General features: G+C 34.8%; 1 protein-coding gene across 28 annotated transcripts in view; it reads left to right on the top strand.

Annotated features, from left to right (window-relative positions):
- ABLIM1 (actin binding LIM protein 1) overlaps positions 1 to 21,827 on the top strand; it is a 396,709-nt gene that overhangs the window by 283,461 nt on the left and 91,421 nt on the right. For all 28 annotated transcript variants that reach the window (XM_031955891.1, XM_031955888.1, XM_031955887.1 and 25 more), the window contains exon 6: positions 909 to 1,002. In XM_031955891.1, coding sequence (XP_031811751.1) covers positions 909 to 1,002 — 94 coding nt within the window. The remainder of the gene's footprint in view (positions 1 to 908; positions 1,003 to 21,827) is intronic.

The raw sequence follows: 21,827 nt of genomic DNA, 5'->3' as shown, positions 1-21,827 counted from the left end.
ATGAAAAATGGGCCCAAGACCGGAATGATTTTATTGGGGTTGGATTGGGGGGCATAGAAAAGAAGATATTAATATATATATATATATATAGGCTTATAATATTTAAGACACTATGAAAAAGAAAAGTCTAAAAATCTGAGAAGGTGACCAGGGTCATTTGGAGGTTCCATAATGGATAATCTTGGCTTCCACCATTCATTCATTTATTAAGCACCTGTTGTGTATAATGCACTCTGCTAGGTGGGATTTGGGGATGAACTACAAAATGAGACATGATCCCTGCCTTTAAATAACTTACACAAGACCTCTGAAAGTCACCAGTCAAAGAAGAGGAAAAAGAATGGAAGAGGAGAGAGTACAAACTCTGTATCTTTCCCTTCGTTCTTTTCTTTGGTTCTCAGGTTTGGAATTTTTTTGAGTGGGGCCATAGAAGCTACTGTTGTATCAAAAAAACCCAAACAATATTCCCCTCATACTTTCTGCCTAGAAATGTTATGATGAGAAAAAGCAGCAAAGAACCCTTTTTGGCTTTACAATTGGAATGAATTTATATGTACATATATCTTAAATACAAGCTTCCACTGATGATGGACAGTAATGCTTACATAAACATAGGTACAGAAATTAATATCTTTAAGCTGGTTGGCTATTATCTGTAGCAGAGAACACTATATTACTCTTTGGTTCCTGTGAGCATTTTGGCTGTGTAACTCTAGTATCCTCATGTGTTCTCAAGGAACAAAAATTATCCTTAATATTATTTGGTAGGAGTATATGGCGGGGGACATGTTTCCTTTTCTATTTGCTACAGGGTCCGGATTCCTGCAGGGCTATCTTCACACAATCTACAGAAAACTTTTTCAAGGAAATGGGAAATAGATTTATACTGGTTGGGCTTTCTTTTACAGGGATGGAGCTCCTTACTGTGAAAAGGACTATCAGGGGCTTTTTGGTGTCAAGTGTGAATCTTGTCAACAATTCATCACAGGGAAAGTTTTAGAGGTAAGTAATAGTTTCTTTTTTATAGCCAACATGTCTTTCATACAAAAAACTTTGGACTTGCAAGGGCTTTCCAGTGCCTTTGGAAACAACCAAATCACCAGTCCCATATACTCACACCTTTATGACAGAATTCAAAGAAATATTAATTTAACCACTTGAGGTAATATTGATATTGATTTCTACTACATGAGAAAACATTTTATTTTTAATAGGTTTTTGTCTGCCTATGGGGAAAAAATGTTCTTCTATGTGGCTAAAGTCTTACAGGCAGCTAAAAGGCCCAGTGAAGTAGTCCTAAGTCTGGAGTCAGGAAGAAAAGTTCAAATCCAGCCTCATCCTCACTGTTTACCAAGTCACTTAACCTGTGTCTGCCTCAGCTTCCTCAACAATAAATGGAGATTATAAATAAGATCTATCTACCAGGGTTGTTGTGTGGATCAAATGAGGTAATAACTATAAAGCATTTAGCACAGTCCCTGGCACATAGTAAGCATTTTGTAAATGGTAGCTATAATTATTATTATTTTTACAAAATGAGTATAAGAATAGTACCTACCTCAAAGTCATTGAGAGCATCAAATTAAGATAATATTTGTAAGTACTTAGCATATAGTACTAGGCACATAGTGTTATATAATTGTTCATTTCCTCCTCCTTCCCTTCCCTTACAGAACTAATGTCTTATAGACATTATGTAAATTTATTTTGTTTTTTTTTTTCCTGGAAACTAGACTTTTCAAGTGTGTTGCAAAGATACCATTTTACTAACTAGAGTGTAAGAGAATTTAACAAAAGCAAAAGAAATGGATGGTTCTTGAGACCAGGGGCAGAAAGAAAATTAGAAGAATTGTATGTTAATAGTTAAAGCAGAAGAAAGAATTAGTATTAGATCTGGGCTGAAGGGAATGTTTGTGTACTTATACATGTTCATGAGTGTGCATGTATACACAGAAATACCATTTAATAAACTAAGACATATACCTGATAAAAATTACAGCTAGCATTCATTAAGTGCTTCAAGGTTTGCAAAGAGTTCTATATTTTATATCACTTGATCTGAGAAAAGAAAGGGTGAGTGAAACATGAAGTGGTAGATTCCCCACCCTAAGAAACCCACATCCTGTGTAACAATGAACATCCTCAGCAGATTCTGTCTGTTTAGGTGTGGCTGCTACAGGCAAGACAGCTTTGGGTCACACTTTTCCCATTGCTATCTCTGATGATCTGCTATGGTCAGTGACAACATTGTCACTTACTTTCATGGTGAAGCTTCTGTGTGAACTCAGTGCTAAAGGACCAAAAATAATCAGACCCTACCCTCAAGGAGCTTCCAGTCCAATATAGGAATAAGATTTAGATAACACAAATTAGAATGTGATCATCATATAGGCTTTTACCCACTGCAGAAGGCTTTCTGGTATGGGTGTTGCTTTGCCCTCATGAAAAGTAAAGATTACCGTATTTAGAACATACCCACATCCTATCTTTCAAGGTGAATAGTGGAGATAGGGGAATCAAGACAGAGATGGAAGAGGAAGTCATATCAATTAGAACACAGGCTGACCCAGGACAAAGGATTCCTTGACTAATTTTATCTGTCACTTGAAATTAAATGAATTCAATCAGATTTAAACCTCAAACTATAGAGGCCAGCAAAAATCATTTCAGAAGGACTCTCAGATAATAACTGTATTGTTGCTAATAACAGTATTCTCAACAAGCATTTGTTTTTAATTTCACTTTACATGCCATATTTTAACTGTTTAGTATTTTATTAAATTATTAAAAGATGACCACCTCTGATGTTCCTTCTAGCCCTAAATTTGTGATCTTAATATAAGACTTGATATTTATATAATTTCTTACAATACTTTACAAAATGTTATATATACTATCTCATGTATCTTCTTCACCATTCTCCTATTATGTGGTATATTCTCATTTTACTTATGAAGAAATAGAGGTTCAAAGATGTATCAGAATGTTACCCAGCCTCCCCTTGATGGGATTCTCTATCAGAGACTAGTTGATTTTTAATTTTCCAGCAGATCTTGGATCATCTTTCTTTCAAATAACTTCACAGATGTTTGGAATCATACAATTTGGGCGTTGGAAGGGACTTCAGTAGCCATCTACACCAACCTGTATTCTGAAAGAATCCCTCTTTACATCTTCCACCCCTTGCTGGGTTCTTCACTTTGAGGCTAAAGAGAATCTCATCTCTCTCTTCTAGGAAATAGCCCTTCACATACTTGAGACAGCTCTCATGTTCATCCTAAGAGTTTTCTTCAGTAGGCTAAACAAACCCAATCCCTTCAACTGGGTCAAGGTTACCATTGTAGTCAACATTAATAAAAACCAATTCATTACACAGAGGGATAACCCCACATATTTGGGGGAGAAATTGCCAATCAATACTCTATTCAGTTAGCCAGGATTCTCTCTCCTTGCCCCGAATCTGACATTGCATATTTTCAGTGAAGAGCTACATGTGAAGATGTGGATTTTCAATAAATCTGTTTGCTGGTGATGATTCTAGACTTTATTGGTAATTATAGGAAAACTGCTTTCTTAAACAGGAATGACCATAAATAACATGCAACATCATTTCTTATATGGAAGACTATAGGTATGATCTCTTCTGTATGATAGAAATAAAATTGGAAGGGAAAAAAAAAAAGAAGAGCTGAGAAATTTTTTTTTAAAAAGTAAGCTTCCTCATACTACAACAACAACAAAATAGAACAGAGTATCCCAGAAACTAGTAGTGTCTGGATAATATCCCAGCTCTGACTCTAGGAGGTACAAAAGTAAGAGAGTGAATATAGCCCACAGATCTGAAAGAGAATTTAGCAAAAAGTAAAAGATATATGACTTCCCTTGAGAAAACAAATTTGCCTTGGGCATCATTGTTTGTAATTGGTTCCCCAAAGAGGTTTTTGATTTACTTTCATTTTTAATAATTTGCTGTAACAGCTGCAAGAAGGAATGTCTAATATAAAACTGTATCCAAACACATGCCATTTTGAAGAAAAATATATCTGAATATTGTTTTCTAGAAGTCAAATAGCCCCAGGGATCACTATAGCTTCAGAGTATTTTATCAAATTCTCAAACTTGGAATTGGAGTGAAAGTAGCTCCGATGGAGTAAAAGCTGGGGAAGTTTCTGTATGATACCATTCTAATGGGTGCTATTGTCACACCACTTTCAGCTCTGGGATTCCTAATCCACCCCGCTGGCATCTTGCCCTCCTCAGATGGGTGTGGGATCTTGGAGAATTCACCCTTCATGGTTGTCAAACAATGATGCAGTGCAGTCAGCTTGGAAGCCAGTTTGACCACATTGCCACTATAAAAGTACAGCTCATGCTCTGAATATCTACCTCCTCCCTCCCACATCCCACCCACCCTGCCTAGCCCTTTCCTCTTTTCTCCTGTCTACCACCACCACAACTTTTTGGATTGAAGGATGTATCCAATTGATAGTTCAGCTCGGGGCAGCAATAGCAACTCTAAAAGCAATGGAAGAAAACAGTTGCTTAGGAGAAGTGACAAACACTGGACAAACATCTCTTTTCTAGTGTTTTATAATAAGGTTTCAAATAGGTGTTTTTCAATTCCCATAGGTCCATTAGTGTTCTATACTTGACACCAATTAACTCAGATTTGAGATATCTTCATGCTAGAGAAACTGTGGAAGATCAAAAGCTGCCTTTCTCATGTAAAAAGCTAAGAATTAGGTGATATAGTGGAAAGGACACCAGAACTCAAGCACCCCATTAATAGCTAGCTGTGGTTAACCCCTCAGGGACTCAGTTTCCTTCCTTTTTTGTAAAAATAAAAATAGATCAGCAAGAGACAGGGGTGTTGTATCAGAAGGAGTTGGAAGATACCTTCTAGCTCATTGATTGTATAACCTATGACTGGGTTGTCATTTGTTTGGGGGCTCACAGTCTAGGGAAGCAGCAATGGAGTTTGGAGTCAGAAGACCTAGCTCATATACTTCCCAGTTATGTAATTGTAATTCAGTCTCTTCACCATTCTATTCTCTTGTCTCATTTGTAAAATGGAAATAATGGGACTACCTGAGTGCCAGAGTTTTTCTGAGGAAAAAGTACTCTATGTGGTATGCCCCAAGTCTTAGAGCAGACTTTGGGAATCTTCTATTTGTCTAAGCAATTGAATAGTTGAGTTGGAAGTAAGATACCTCAATAGAGAGGCACTTTGAATTCCCACAGAGTCAGAGACATGGTGCAGTTTTCAAAATGCTGGGTCTGAAGACCTGAGTTCAAATTTTCCCTTAGTTATTAGAGTTAGTTATTAGCTATGTGATGTCATTTAACTTCTTTCAGACTCAGTATCCTTATTTGTAAAAGAGGAATAAAAATAGCACCTTCCTCATAAGGTTGTTCTGAGAATCAAATGTGCTTTATGTGTAAAGCACTTTGCAAACTTTAAAATGTTATATAAATGTTTGTTATTATTATTACCATTATTAGTCCTTATTGTGTGAAACAATGTCTTTTATTAAATATACATTCAATAAAATTTTAGCAAATTGAACAGAACTGGAGATAAAAGAAAGGACTGCTATTTGTTCCCTAACATTCAAAACATTTCTGTATTTGCTCTTCCTTCTATTGTTGATGTTCTCTCCCTCCTCAGAAGTAGCTAGGGTGAGTAATAGATAGATACCAACCTTAAGTTTCAAAACATCCTAAGTTTGAATCCTACCATAGATAAATATTATCTGTGTGAGCCAGAGCTAGCCACTTAACCTCTAGCTTCTTTATCTCTAAAATGGGGGTGATAATAGTACCTACCTCATGGGATTGTGAAAAATCAAACAAGAAAATATATGTGAAGGGCTTTACAAATCTTAAAGCATTATGTAAATGCTAATTATTCTTTTCATTATAAAATTACCTGGTATTTATCTATGTAAGGAAAAAAATAGATACTTATCTTTAAGCACCTACTATGTGGCTGCTACTGTGCTAAGCACTTTACAAATATTATCTCATTTGATCCTCAAAATGACCCTTAGAGTTGAGTCAGATATGTATTCATGTTATAGGCTTTCAGTAGAATGTAATTTCCTTGAGGAGAGGGACTGTTTCATTTTTACTTTTGCCCATTGCTAAATACCTTGCACATGATAGATGCTCAATTTTTTTTTTTTGTGGGGGGTGGTCCATTTGAATTCATGATTATTTTAAATTATACTTCCCTCAACTACAATATGGACATTGTATAGTAGAAAACAAAATTTACCTCCTCTCCCAATTATACACTGAAATAAAGGATAGAATTGAATGCCTATACTTGTTCATTGTGTCTTCCCATTCTTGCCTCATACAATTTGCTATGCAGGCTGTGTATGTGCATGCACACATGTGTGCATGAATGTGCATGTGAACTTCCATGTGCATATGCGCTTGTCAAATCATTTCCTTTGTGACAGAATAATAACAGAAATCTTTCTATGAGGTAGCTCAAAACACAGATGGTAATTTAAGATGTTCAAAGTAAAGTGGCCACTAATTAAGGAATCAATTTTAAAATTAGAGAATATTTATTAGCCATATTTGATATAGATTTTACCCTTTTAATAATAAGATAAAGATCTGGTGACAAAGAAGGAAGTAATGAGAGTATGATATTTGATCTTCCTTGTTCCCTACCAGAAGGATGAGAATTTATTCTGGGAAAGTGGTAGGGAAAAAGAAAGATAAGTAGCCAAGGAGGTTCAAGAGTTCTCTATGGTTCTCCTTCCTGTTTTATCTTCTTTAATTTTGTCACAATCAATAATTTTTTTTTCTTCAGGGAAACACTTGCAAAAGGGCCATGTTTCTAATCTCTATTACAGCTCCCCTCCTTTTTTTTCTTTCTTTTTTTCTAAAAAGGAGAGAATTAAAAAAAAAAAAAAAAAAAAAAAAAAGACATGTTTGACTAACTCCTGAATTGGGAGCCTTGAGTTAAATACTGTTTGTAATTATGGTTTGACTTATTCTGTTTAGCTGCAGAGTAGAACTAGGAGCAAGGTTTAGATGCTATAGAGGGGCAGATTTAGGCTCTATATAATGAAAAACTTTCTAATGACTAGAACTGCCCCAAAATAGAGTGATCTGCCTCAAAAGCAAATCAAGTCCCCTTTGGAGGTTTTTAAGCAAAGTCTGGATGAACATTTGATGGGCATGATGTAGAAAAAATTCTTCCTCAGGTACAAGTGAATGGATGGACACTGAAGTTCCTTCCTGTCTCTTAAGTCATAAAATCTAGAATATACGGATATGTAGGTTTTGCAAATTACTTTCTTTCTCTTCTAGTTAAACTTTTCTTAGTGATCACTATGGATGCATAGTATCACAAACCTCACTCAGAGAAGAAACTTTTCCTTACTTTAGGAATTTGCAAGAAAACATTATAGACTCCAGGTTTGGTTTCTAAGGTTCAGTGGTTCTCAAACTTTTGTTTTCAGTATCATTATCCTATTAAAAATTATTGAGGATCTCTCCAAAGCATTTTTGTTTATCTGGATTATATTTATAGACATTTACCATAGTGGAAATAAAAACTATTTTTGAATTTGTAGACCTTCTAAAAGGGTTTCAGAGATCCCCAGGATCCTCTAGACCATACTTTGAGAACCACTGGTCTAGATAGACATGGATAGAACTGAATGGCATCCATTTGGTGCTGTTTCTCCTTCCTTCCTTCTTCCAATATATGTCTTTTTGAAAGAACCTTCCCAGACAGTTGACTTCCCTCCTCATATGTAGGTTATTACATATCAGCTTCACAAAGGAAGGCTGTTGCTTACAAAAAAAAAAAAAAAAAAAAAACCCAAGATGAGAAAACAAAACAAATAAAATTGCAGGCATTTTTCCAAATGCATAAGTAGTAGCTAAAAATAAAGACCAATATCAAACTGAAAATAAGGGGTCTTGTAACATGCATTTATCAAACACTTTGTGGCTACAGAGTTTGTTCTCATTTTAGCTTTCCCCATAACCCTATGAGATAGCTAATGTATCATTTACCTCCATTTTACACCTGAGAAAAATGAATATTAAGAGTTGTGAAATAACTTGCTCCAAGTCACTCACTATAGATGGAACCAAGATTCAAGGCCACTTCTCCTGACTCTAAGGCCAACACATATTTGCTTACAACATGCATGTTCTTGTGTGGAGAAAACCACCAACCTGGAAGGAAATTTCCACCCACTAGAGCTAGAAAAGGTCTCTGCCTACTTGATCACTGAGAAAGCTCACTTACAATTCCCTTTCCCTAGGTCAGTGCTCTGCTGAAGTCAGCTCCTATCAGCTTGCAAGAGCCTATTAGTAAATTTTCATTTTTACTATTTACACCAGAGATGGGCAAATGCTATAAATCAGAGCTTGATTTATTGTTTTATCACTTTCCAAATTTAAAAAAGCATTGGGGAAATTGCCAATAATTCAGATTAAACTTAAAAGTGCTTCCTGCATCATGTTAGTTAGTTTGTTTTTCTGGAGAGCTGATTGTTAAACATTTGCCAGTAAACCCCTGCCCTAGGGCTTTGCATGTGTCCCCATGTAAGGTGTAATCTGTAATAAATCGTCTCCTATCACCTTTTTTCATCCCACTGTGGGGATAAATGCCTCTCTTTTTTTGATGTGAGAGGGACACAAAATATTCCTGGTTATATATATATATACACACATATATATTTTTTTTCTCCTTCTCTTGGAGATCCATGACACATATGGATTTCCTCTACTTTGCACTCTTTTCTCAAAAACAAAGGAAAACTTAAATTATCTGAATCCTTTCCAGATATGAGTAAAAATGGATTAAAAATCCATTAATGGAGTAAAATCACATTAGCTGATCTTCTGGTGTGTAGGAAATATATATCATTTCAACATGTCTCTCTGGATTTTCTGAAGGATTCAAAAACCTTTACTATGAGGCTCTTTTTCTAGTTTGATTACAACTCTCAATTCAAAAAGGGCAGGAACCATTTTGTATGTTGGTTCCATGAAATGAATTTGCTTATAGACTATTGGCACAAGATTTAGGCAACCCATTTATAAGTAAATCATTTTTTAATTATTAAAAAGATAATACCTTGTAAGTAGAATTAGACAATGAGTGTATCTTGGTAAAAGGACTAAGCTATTATCTGGCACAAGGAAAACATAGGTTATTCGTGATTAACTGTGAAGGAATGTAATCTTTTTGTCTCTACCGAAGATGTAATTAACAAAGGACAAGATGGCGTGTCAACTTCTCTTATTTTTTGCCCTGTTTGGCTTAAACATGCAAAGCAGAAGCAACAGCCCATGTTTATAAAGAAAACTAATTATATTCTACTGTTCCTATTGTGCTCAGTCTAATTTATTGTGTTCCAAAATGATCATGGCCCTAAAGAAAGCTAAGAAAAAAAGAAAAGAAGTAAACTTTATATTTTCTTTAGGACATAAATGATTTTGGTCCATGAACTTATAGGGACAAAGTTGACCATGATAATACTAATACTACTACTAATAATAATAATATTTACTTTTTTCCAACATTCTTTCACTTTCTTTAATTTCATTTTATTTTTACACTGATTTTACAATCCAAATGACAAAGACAAGACTCAAAAATATCAGGAGAGGCCAAAACAGTAAGTTGAACTGAATATGTTAAAATTAAATAAAATCAGCTTCAGAATTCTAAAACAAAGAAGGTATGTCTAGGCAACCATTCTTATGAAAAAGACTAGAGCAGTATTGGGTAGGGGAAGGGAAAGGAGAGTGTGGTTAGTGAGCCAAAAGTTCAATGTGGGATTAGTCACCATAAATGGCACCAGGCAATAACAACAGTTAAAAATGCTAATTCTATCATAGATTAAATTAAGAAGGCCATGGAAATGACAACATGGACTCTTCCATTATAGTGTGCCCTAGTCATACTACAACTGGAATATTGTATATGGGTACCAGATTTAGGTGATATATTTCACAAATGAGAAAGTGGAAGTTGAAAGATGTTAAGAGATCAAAATATTATATGACCTGTCCTTGTGGAGGCTAGGAGAAGGGACAGGGTATCACTGCTAAAGGCAGTGATACTGCCACACCTGTTAGCATACTAAGTAAATTTTGTTTAGTTGAGTTTAGTTACATTTTTTTGGTGTGTAAGATATAAGTAAAATGAAGTGAAATAGATTCTGTAAACTGCATGAAAATCAGGTTCATTATTCAGCATTCATCTTTTATGTGTGTATGTGTCTTATTTCTGTGTGTAAGTTTTTACAAGCCAGGGAAAATGTCAGTTAATAGTCAATAAAGATTTATTAAGTTCCTACTGTATTCCAGCACTGTACTATGTTTCTTTGTACACCTCGCCTCTTCCCAGTAACTAGCAAGAAATAAATACTTAAATGACTAACAATATTTTAGGGAGCACTTTTTCTTCAAAAACTTTGTTAGAAAGACTACTCTTCCCTGGTCTTCACTTTATTCCTCCTTACAATAAAGGGCTTAATAATATAAGTTCCAAATTCCCTTTTTGCTCTAACAGTCTAAAAGTCTATACTGATTATAAGCTTCTTGAAACCAGAGATTGTTTTTCATTTTGTTTTTGTATTCTTTGTACAGTCCCTGGTATGACACTTCAGTAGGTACATAATAAATATTTACTGAATTGAACAGACATATTGTATTAGCTAGGCAAAACAAGCCAGTCATCATAATGAAATCTAGTACCCCACACCCACCTTTCTCCCCTCCCTCCCCCCCCAAAAAAAACAAAAAAAAAAAACAAAAAAGGAAATTACACACTTTTAATACTAGCAGGAAATCTTGTGCCCTGTTGGCAGCCAATTAACTCAGGTGATTAAAGTTTATTGTAGATGGTGTCCTATAGGCCAGATCACAGCTAAGTGGACATCTCACAAAAATGTGTCTTTGACCACAAGGTGAACCAGACCAAATGTATATTTTTCAGATATTCCTTTTGCCAAAGAAGGGCATAGGAGCTCATGTGCTGGGGCTAATACATTAGCTGGCTCTTCTATGTGTGAAGGATAACATATCATTATTCTTTTGCCTATTTCTGCCTGTAATCAGTTATAGATTGGCCTGGTGACATAGGGACACATTAAAAATAGTCAGCATTCTGAGGAAAGATGTCATCTCACCTAGTAATGTAATTGATATCCTAGAAGTAAGCCATCCGTTTTCTTTTACTATAAGGAAATCTGGATATGAGTTGCCAGGGTAACAGAAGTCTGTATTCACGAGTAGCAAAGAACCGATATTTATGGAAAAATTGTCCCATTTCCTGCCAGCACAAATGAAAGGCCTTCTTTATCAGGAAATGACAGTTTGAAAGGAATTTGTATTTGTCTTGAGTTTAAAAAGGGCTTTTGTTTTTCAGTGTTATCTAACTTCAGACAATTTAATTGATTGCTGATGAAAGATGCCAGTGGGAACTGTAGTGGAACTGTAGAGGCAGAGCAAATGGAAATCTCCCTCCTTCAGGAGAAATTATTGTCACTGGTATAAACATTTTTTAATGTTTATTATGTGTAAAACACAGTGCTAGACACTGCAAGGGCTCTAAAGGTTTATCTTTGCCCTTAAGAGTCTTGGAATCTGGTTGAGAAAATAAAGTATAAAAGATAATGTGGAATATAAAGCAAGCTAAATGAGATGATGATGAATTTGAGTCTTCAGGTCTAAATGAAATATTTATCAGGATACCAAAAAAAAAAAAAAAAAAAGTGTTGGTATAGGTTTGCTAAGCTTCTGTAAAGGCATGGGAAAATGGATGATTGTCCCAGGCTTAGAAACAGAAGTGTCATCTGAATTTTCAAAAAAATGGAAGAAAACCATAGGACACTGAACTTGACTAATTCCAGGCAAAATTCTAAACAACATTATTAAAAGGATATTGATTCAAAAGCACTTAGAAAAGGAAATTGTACTCATGGAAAGCCATTTTGGGATTATTAAGAACAAGTGATGTCAGGCTAACCTCAATTCCTTTTTGACAAGGTTAACAGACTGCTAATTCGAGGGAAGGGCATATATAAAATATGCCTAATTTTAACATAGCATCTGACAGATTCTCTCATGATATCCCAATGGAGACAATTGAGAGACAAGATAGATACAAAACTTTATGAATAACTGGACCAAAAAGATGAATAAGATGAATGTCAGCCTGTAAGGTAATATCTAATGGGCTGTGCCAAGGTTCTCTATCCTTATCCTATTCATTAAAATATTTTTATTAGTAGCCTGAATGAAGGCATTGATGGTACATTTAGCAAAAATTTAGCAAAAATCTGTAAAAGATGGTCTGAAACTGGATATAACTTATATGTTGGGTGTCAGGATTGGCATCCAAAAATATCTCAGCAGAGTAGAACAATAGACTGAAAATAATAAGATAAAATTTAATAACTGTCAATTAAAGGATTATTAACTTAGAAGTGAAAAGAAACTCAAGAAGTCACCTATTCCAAATTTCTCATTTTACAGATGAGGAAACTGAGGGCCCAAGATTATAAAGTTTTACTTTTGAATTTTAAGAAATCAACTGTACAAACACAGGGTAAGGGAAATATGGCTAGACAATAGTTCACATTAAAAAACTTTTGGTAGACTGCAAGCTTAATGTGAATCAACAGAAATATTTGGCAGCTGAAAAAAGTTAATGGTATTCTAGGCCATGTTAAAAGAAGTATACTATTCAGAAAGAAAAGGAAATAATAATTCCTAGGATCATAGATTTGGAGCCTGATGGAACCCTAGAGGTTACTGACTCCAACTATCTTATTTTGCTTATTTTAAGTAAAGTCTCTTAGCTAAGATAACACAGAACCAGGATTAAAACTCAAGTCTTAGATACACTGATTCCACATCCTAGTTTTCTGTGTGCTGCAATGTGCAAACCACATCTATAATTCTATGTCCACCTTTTGGTGTATCACATTTTTAAAAATACAGGCCGAAACGTGTTTGTAAGAGAATGACCAAGATAGGGAAAAGACTGAAGACCATTCCAAATGAGTATCAATTGATATAACCAATGATATTTAGCCTGGAAAAGAAAACATGAGGATAATATGATAGCAATATTCAAGTATTTAAGAAGTTGACATGTGAAAATCAAGATCAGAATTGTTTTGCTTTGGGAATAGATTCCCCTTCATTAAAAGTCTTCATGGAAAGCCTGGATGACAAGTCATTGAGTATGTTATAGAAAAGACTCAAGCAGGTACAGGTAACCTTTGAAGTCTCCTCCTATGATTGTCTGCTCTTCTTAGTTCCAAAGGAAGAAGAGCTTTGAGTAAAAGTTGTAGGATTTAGGCTTGACATAATAAAAAGAAACTCAAAAATAATTGGGTCTAGGTAGAATAATCTGCAGCTAAAGCTATCTGATCTTTAGAAATATTTAAGTGGCAATTGGATGTCTTCTCAGAAATGTCAAATGATGTCTCTGCCAACTACAAGATTCTTTGAAGATAATAAATATAAACAAAAAAATTGGAGGGGAAAATTGATCTTTTGAATTTGTGGAATGGGGAAAATTTGGCTACATTAAAACAGACAGTCCAGATGGGAATGAGAAATAAAGTTGGACAGGTAAGACCTAGAGAACAGTGAAAATCAGAGAAATTTAAACAATATTTTAAGAAATAGAGAGCTGTGAAAGTCTTTAAGCAAGGGATTCACAATTTATAAAAGTAATAATTAAGGAAGATTATTAATATTCAGGATAGAATGTAGAAATGGAGGCTACAGTCAGGGAGAGAGGACTCTTGAAAGAATCTAGCCATATAGTAATGAGTTTGCATTTTAGCAGTGGAAATGAGATTTAGTTAATAATAAATATCAGAAGTTCCAGGAATCTTCCTATAATAAATAAGTGGTGTTAGTTGGCATAGGTCAGCCACTAAAATTCTACTGCAATGCTGATAATGGTGTTAAAAGGATCCTGAATCTTCTAAGGCAGTGTCATCATAATACAAAATCTGGCAGGTTCTACTAATGTAGGGCTTTGAGTATCAGCCTACCAATGGGACTTTGTTGCTTGAGGATCAGCAAAGCTAAATCTGTAGACTGGTCATTCACATTCAGTATTAAATTCTTTCATCCCTGCAATTTATAAAAACTATCTCCTAAGGGGTTGCAATCTCATTGAAAGGAGCATGTGCCTTGATAAAATCAGAAATCTGTGAAGATATGGATGTAGGATGCATTTCTTAAATGCAATGTGCTGCCTTAGTGATGAAAAAGTTTTTAAGTTATAATATACTAGGCAAAATTGTCTCTAGTGAAAAAGCCAGAGCTATTTGTGCCATCAAGAGCATTCCTCTGGTTTCCTCTTTGTTCCCAACCTGAATACTCTTGCTTCCTGTGTCCTGTAGTTTACCATCTTGTATAGAAGTTCTGTGCCAATCCCAACAGATGGCTTTCATGTTAGTGTGTCAGATATTCAGAAGGTATAAGTGATTGAGGCTAGCTATCCAATCCTGTGGGGATGAGCGAGTACAGAAATTCCTCCTGTAAAAGGTAACTAGAGTTGACCTGAGATGAAGACTGGTTCAAAGATAGTTATTGTGATGACCCTCTAGTTAGGTTCAAAGCAGCACCCAGGAAGATGACTCCAGTTTAGGAAAGTAGTAACCTTACAATCCAAAAGATTTAGGGTGAGATTTGCAATGTTTCCATTTGAATAAGAAAGATTGACTCTCACCTTCTTTAAACATACTCATTGTCTGACGCAAATGTATCTGCATGGAAATTTTTTTCTTTTTTGTACTATTTAAATTATTTTCAAATGTCACAAGGAGTTGTCATCAGCAAGCTTCAGTTTGATTCTTTTTTTAAAAAAAATCAAATTTGAAATATTTCATATTTTATGCTGATAAATATAGTCTAATTTTTCTTATGTTTCATCATTTACTTTGGGACAAATTTTGCTTTGTTCTAGAAGTTTTACAACAGCCACTAATTAAGGGCTTGTTCATTTATTTGTATTCATATCTACTTTCTTTATTTTAGATTACAACCTACAATTAAATTCAACAAATATTAATTAAATTTGTTCTTTTTTCATATCCATATAATTTCTGAATTCCAAGCTTACGCCTCTCCCTATTAAACACTTCAGATTTGATGTCTCCATCATAATTCCAGTGATTCTTAATTGCCTTTCACATAAAATAATTAGTTCCTTTGTGTAAAATCTATAGGTTAGATTTTATTTAAGTCTGGTCACTTAATCTTTGAACCTTTCCTTTTATTTATGTGTAATAGTTGTAAAAGCTAATGCAATAGAAAAATGACTCCTGTCCTACCCAATAAGTGGAGCTGCAATCCAGGAAGGTAACTTGATAATAAAGAATGGCCATTTCAGCCATTCATAGGCCCCATGGCAAATATATGTTTCTCAGCAGTGATGTTTCTCAGACTTTTCCAGATTAGAGCATACTGGTAGGTGTCAAATTTGATATAGCAAACTCTGAGAATTTACTTTGTAGCTAATCTCTTTGGATTTTCTCAGGGATGTTTTGTTTTGTTTTTAAGCAGAAAAAACATTCTTATAAAGAATGTCCAAGATCCCTGGGAAGGAGACGGAATTTATATATAGCTACTAGTCTACAAGTATAGATCCTTTTTGTAGAAAAGGCTTTCTGCATAGTCTTAGCCTTACTGACACAAGAAGTATTATTATTTGTGTTATAAAAACTATGAAGATATGTAGAAAAACAAACTCTTGGAGTTGAACAGAGTTTTAAAAAAAAAAAACACACAACTTTTGACTTTCCCATGAATGCTTATGTCGCTAAATTATCTGCCATTACTCTTACTGTGTGTAAGACATTGTGAAATTAACAAATATGATGAAATTTATCTACACAAAAAAGGGATCTGTGCTGAAATCAAGAAATCCCATTTCTCACACTTGTTAGCTATTTGTTTCTTTACCCTCTCTGAGTCTCAGTTTCTTCATTTATAAAATGAAGGTATTGAACTAGATGGCCCCTGAAGTGCTTGGTTTCTAAATCTATAATCTTATGACCTTAAGTAGCATGAAAGTTCTTAGAAAATAATAATTGTCATATGTAAAAAATATATGCGTATCTAATATTTATATAATAGAACACATTTTATATTATTTAAAATATAGAACATATTTTTCTAATATATATCTAATATATAATCCCTTTTCCCTATATAATATATATGAATTATAATCATTTTAACTATCATTTAATTTAAAAGGACCAGTAGCATGGCTTATTACATTTTGTGTAAATTACCCTTAAAATCATTGACCTTGAGAGAAAATATTACTAGCTGCACTATGGTTGTACTCTCTAAAATGTTACCCAGATTTTATGTTCCCAAACCTAAATAAAAGCTTTCAGAGCAGTCCAAACTTCGGCCTCAGGGAGAGTTACATTCCTCCAGCAAAAAGTAGTGAGTGAATGTGAAGAAATGGTACTGTCCCCACCTGCACAGAAATCTACTTCCCCCTTCCTTTTTGAAAAAAATGGACTGGTCCACAGTGATTGCTAGTATGTTTAACTAGTAGGCAAAAAGAGAGAGAGGGAGAGAGAGAGAGAGAGAGAAGAGTCCCAAATTATGTTCATCTTTCCGTGTGTTTAGCTCCATGCCCATTTTTGTAAGCGGTGTGTAAGAGGCACTCAGTTCTGTAACAGGAGGCTCAGAATGTGCAAAAGCTGAGGAGAGTTACTGCCTGTCAAGCAAGTCCTGAGTCTGTTGAACTTGAAAGTAGCAGAGATCCCTACTCAGAACTGCCCTGGAGGTCTGGGATTAGACCGAAGAAGCCCTAGCCAAAGGTAAAGCAGGCTTTGGGAAACTGCTTGTTGAATAATTTAGATTTACTTGGGTTGGGATTTCAGCACAGGATTGTCTGGAGTTTCCAGATGTGATCTGCTGTATTCCAAGTGGCAAATGCCTGGCCCAAAGAGCTCTAACATCTTCTACTTGCCTTTCCCTGTTCGCTAGAGAAAGTGTTAGGGAAAGTTCTTCATTCACCGGTGGTCAGTTAAAGAAGGGAGAAGGAGAAACACTTTGGTTTAGAGAGTGATTCTTGCTTTATGTAACCTGAATTTAAAAAATAAATAAATAAAAAAGGCAAGCTGTGAGCAATGTGCGATTTATAATCTTTGCTTCAGAAAACTATTGGCATTCTGTTTTCTCATTCTTTGTAAGATTTCTGTAGGTTTTCCTGGGATGATAAAAATGACTTTGAAAGTAGGAATTGAGGGAGCTGATGATAGGGTAGAGAGTTCTTCAGACAGAATTATTGGTTAACTTAAAAATGTTTTCTTTCTCCTCCAAGTTTTGTGGGTTTGAAAATGAGGAAGTGAAATATTTCAGTGTTTCATGTTTTACTGCAGCTACAGGTTGAGTGCATTTACTGCTTGTGTCTCATTGTCTTTGTTCAGGAAATAATAACAATCCAAAAGCTTCTGTTTCTATTCAGAAAAGACTGTATTCCTAAAACCCAAGATAAATTCCTCCAAAACTCTACATGGACTGGGTGGGACTCTCAACTTGGTATCAGAAGGCCTGTCCCTCAATAGGTGTGTGATTTTAGACAAATCTTTCTCTTTCCAAGTCTCCCTTTCCCTATCTGTAAATGTAAATCATAATAATATAAAAACCATTTGTCCTATGGAGTTATTGTGAAGAATAACACACTTGAAAATGTTTTATAGGCTCGATATAAGGAGCTATTACATTTTCCTCCTGGAGATATTTTGCTCAAAAGTTTCAAACAAAGAACCTGTGCTAGTAGTAAAGTAAGAACTAGCTAAAGAGAGACATCTGACTTGTGGGGGCGGAAATAGTTTTGTGATTATGGGGAGGGGGAAAAATTTATGTGAGTTCAGCTAATTTCAGCAAGAATGTGGTTGCTGTAGTAACTTCGTGTAGAGTATGTAGCTATCTATCATTTGGCCATGATTGAGTATCAAAAATGCAGCTTTCTTTCAATCAGATATCATGAGGAATGTTAAGAGGATATAGAATTATTTGGATTACCCAAACAGGTTGTGACAAGTAAGTGAAAAATTACCAATTAAACTGTAATTGTTGCCATTCTGTAGTGGATCAAAAGGCTTGTTGAGTCATGCTTGTACTTACAGAATAGGTGAATTTGCCATGGTTCATTGGTATAAATTACTTTTGAGGAGACTTTTAAGACTAAACATGAGGACTTGCCAAATTCCACATAACAGCCCTTATCCTGAATATGTTAGGCAAATATTTTCCTATATTTTGGTTAAGCATTTTTCATTTGTTAATTATTTTAACATTTGCTATGATGACTAGAAACTGAATTTTATTCAATGAGTAGATGTTTCCATGGTGACAGAAACCTTATTCAACCAAATTCCAGCTAGACTTAGTCTTAGATCAATTCAACAAAACATTTATTTTGGGTGCCTTCTGGGTGCAGGGCCTTGATAGTGGTATGAAGTGAGAGTTGGGGGAGGGGAATGAGGCAGGTTGAGATATAAAAATGAATAAAGATAAACAGTCCCTGCCTTCAAAGAAGTTAAATAGTACAGGGATAAGACAAATCTTTATACAAATATTCTGTAGACCATGACAGGGCGAAAATAAATGAAGAAAGTATTTTGAGGATTCAAAGGAGAAAAGGAACCTCTTCCAGCACGAGGACTAGTGGAAAATAGGAATCAGTCTATACTAGCTATAAATTTGGTTCAGTAGAAAATAACTGTTAGGAAAGGGAAATCACTTAGAGAGGTCACTACTGCTTATCATGAAAATCCCTTTCTGCCAAAATACTGCATGAGTATGACCAATAAGTGTAATGACTTTTAAATGGAAATGGGTTCAACATATTTTAGGGAATGCCAAACAACAAGCCTTGTTATTTGCCTGTCAAACTCTTATTTTAAAGTATTTGAGAAAAGGGGGCATGATTTCAAGGAAGAAGAAAAAGAGACATGAATTAAATAGATTATGGTCTATACCACATGTCTGTTTTCCAGGTAAATTAGAATACAGAATGGTAAAATAGAAAGAATGTTGGGCAATCACTTCACTTTCCTGCGCCTCAATTTCCTCTGTAAAATGAAGTTAGATAAGATGGCCTCTAAAATCTAAACTCTACATTTGTGACTGATTTTTTTTTTTTATTTCGAACAACTTAGTCAATGCTTTCTAGAAAATGTATATGTTAAAAATCAAATTTTTAACATTAAATTAAATTAAATTTTATTGCAGAAACACTAAGAAGTCATGCTATTTAAAGGAAATGATGATGAATCTTTTGACAAATATATCATTTTTATAAATATGGACTTTTATACATCAGGTCTACCTAAAGCAGAGTATGCCTATATTGTTTTAACTTCAATAATCCACACAGATCCATTCTCTTTTCCATTGAGTTTTTTTTCCTTCTGTTTGATCTCAAATCAAGATATGTTTTGTGTTTGCTTATGATTTAAGGAAATGTCTTTGGTGAATTCTATTGAAATTGCATTTGATGGCTTTTGAACTACATTCTTGTGGGATTTTAGACTAGTTCATGGTGTTATATATGGGGCAATGGTGATTTCAGCATTAGATTTGAGATTAGATTGAGAGCCAAATTGGTAATTGTGTGCCATATGACTGACCTCTCATAGAAGTGTTGAGGGAGAAGGTTGAAAAGAAAAATATATAGCAGGTAAATCATTATTTTTACCTATGAGTAAAGTTTGCAATAAAAGAACAAATCTGTGCTATTTGGTGCTAATAAAATAGTCAATCCTCTATCAGAACTATAAAAATTGACAAAGTGCTGTAATGAGAAGATCACTGGTCTGAGCTAGGAAACACGGGTTTAAATCAATTATTGCTGCTACTTAGTTTATGACCTGAACAAATTATATTATCCTTTGTATGAATTCAGTTTCCACATTCTTCAACTCTTCTTACTTACCCACCATTCAAAATTCAATCACTTGTCATATCTTAGTAATTCTATCATATCCATCCTTTCACATGCATTAATTCACTCCAGTTCTGGAATGTTGATAAAACTTCTTGATTTCCCTACATATTGCCTCTCCTTTCTCCTATCTCTCCTCCACATATCTTCAAATTCCTCTTCCTTCAGCTAACAAAGTCACTGCCTTGATCCAGAATATTCAGGGGCTTGCTCCTTCCTTCATTGATAGAAGGCAGATTCCTTTGTCATTTTGAGCCATTCCCAGTCTGATGTCAGTCAGCCTATCTTCCTTTCCCCTTCATATATTCTGATTGTACTCCATTTCCTGCTCTACTCCATTTACTGTTCACTAAGCACAATATTCCAGCTTTCTTTCTTTCTGCCATTATCTGGAATATTCTCCCTGCCCTCTCCCTTTTGTAAGCTTTTTCTTCCTCCACCCTCAGGTGAAAGGGAATTTCCTATAGGAGGCCCTCTCTAATTCTTCCTGTTGTTGTGCTTCCCCCATCATTTTGTATTTATTTTATATACAGCTAGATTCTGATTGGTGAGAATAATGAATCCTGTGGAATGGTTGCATGTATTTTAAGATGCTATTCAGAATTGTAATTATGTAAAGTATGGTAATTGGAATGGAAAATAAAAATATACAGTCCAAATTCAAATAAAGCAACCATTTCACAAGACTCATTACTCAATTTATTGGGATATGGCTATTTGTGTACATGTTATATTCCCCATCTCCACACCAGTAGAACATAAGCTTTGTGAGGTCAGACACAGACTCATTTATATATTTGTAGTTCCAATGTCTTAAACAATACATAGCACACCATTGATGTTTCATAAAGACTTGTCAATTCATTTATTTATCTGTAAATGAAGAGATTGGATATTACCATTTCTAAGGTCCTTTCTAGCTATAATATTCTATTCTAGAATAGCTTTCGTGAACAAAAGTTTATTTCAATTTATAAAGTTTTTGGTGAAAGGACCTATCTCTTCACTGTCTTCTCCCTTTCTGCCTTTTAACTCATCCTATTCTCTCCTGCATACCATCTCCTCTGTCAAAAACATTTTCCATTTCATCTAACTTAGTTTCCCACCCTGTTTTTTTTTTTCAAAATCGTTCTGAAAGTTCCATTAGCTCAAAGAAGGGGTGAACCGAAGTGCACAAGCTCTACCAATAGTATGTGTCAGAGGTATTTTTGAAAAATGAATTGTATATGGCTGGGGCAGGGGAGTGGGAGGGTGAGTAGGGGAGGCAACTACTTTGTTTAAAGAAAAATCCTTGAAGCCAAGAATTTAGATTTAGAGGATTATCATGAAGACCCTCTTCTTGCTACTAACTCAGAGATGGAAAAAAAAAAAAAACACAAGAAAAAAATCTTTTTATCCTAAGGTTAGATATTTCCTTACCTCTCTATATTAGTGTTGCTTGTTATGTTTTAAATAAATAAAACAGCCTCAGACATTTTTAGTTGAAAAGGGGGAAAAGAGACATTGGTTGGCACTATGTCTTATTAATAATAGGTAAGAATGGTAGCATTTGTATAGAATTTAAAGTTGCAAAGCACTTTATAAATATCTCTTTTGATCTTTACAACAGCTTTGGATGGTACTATTATTATCTCCCATTTTCCAAAGGAGGAAAACAAAGCAGATTAAGGTTAAGTCACTACCTGGATCATAGTTGACATCTTGAGACCAGCTTTGAACTTCTTGTAATCAGATCTAGCACTCTATCCACTGTACCACATAGCTGCCCCAAAAGAAACACTAGCATTTATGTAACGTTTTAAGATTTACTAAGCTTTTTACAAATGTTACT

This window comes from Sarcophilus harrisii, chromosome 2 (assembly GCF_902635505.1).
Source record: "Sarcophilus harrisii chromosome 2, mSarHar1.11, whole genome shotgun sequence".
Lineage (NCBI taxonomy): Eukaryota > Metazoa > Chordata > Mammalia > Dasyuromorphia > Dasyuridae > Sarcophilus > Sarcophilus harrisii.
Note: the sequence above shows the minus strand (reverse complement) of the source record. Positions and strands in the feature narration are given on the sequence as shown.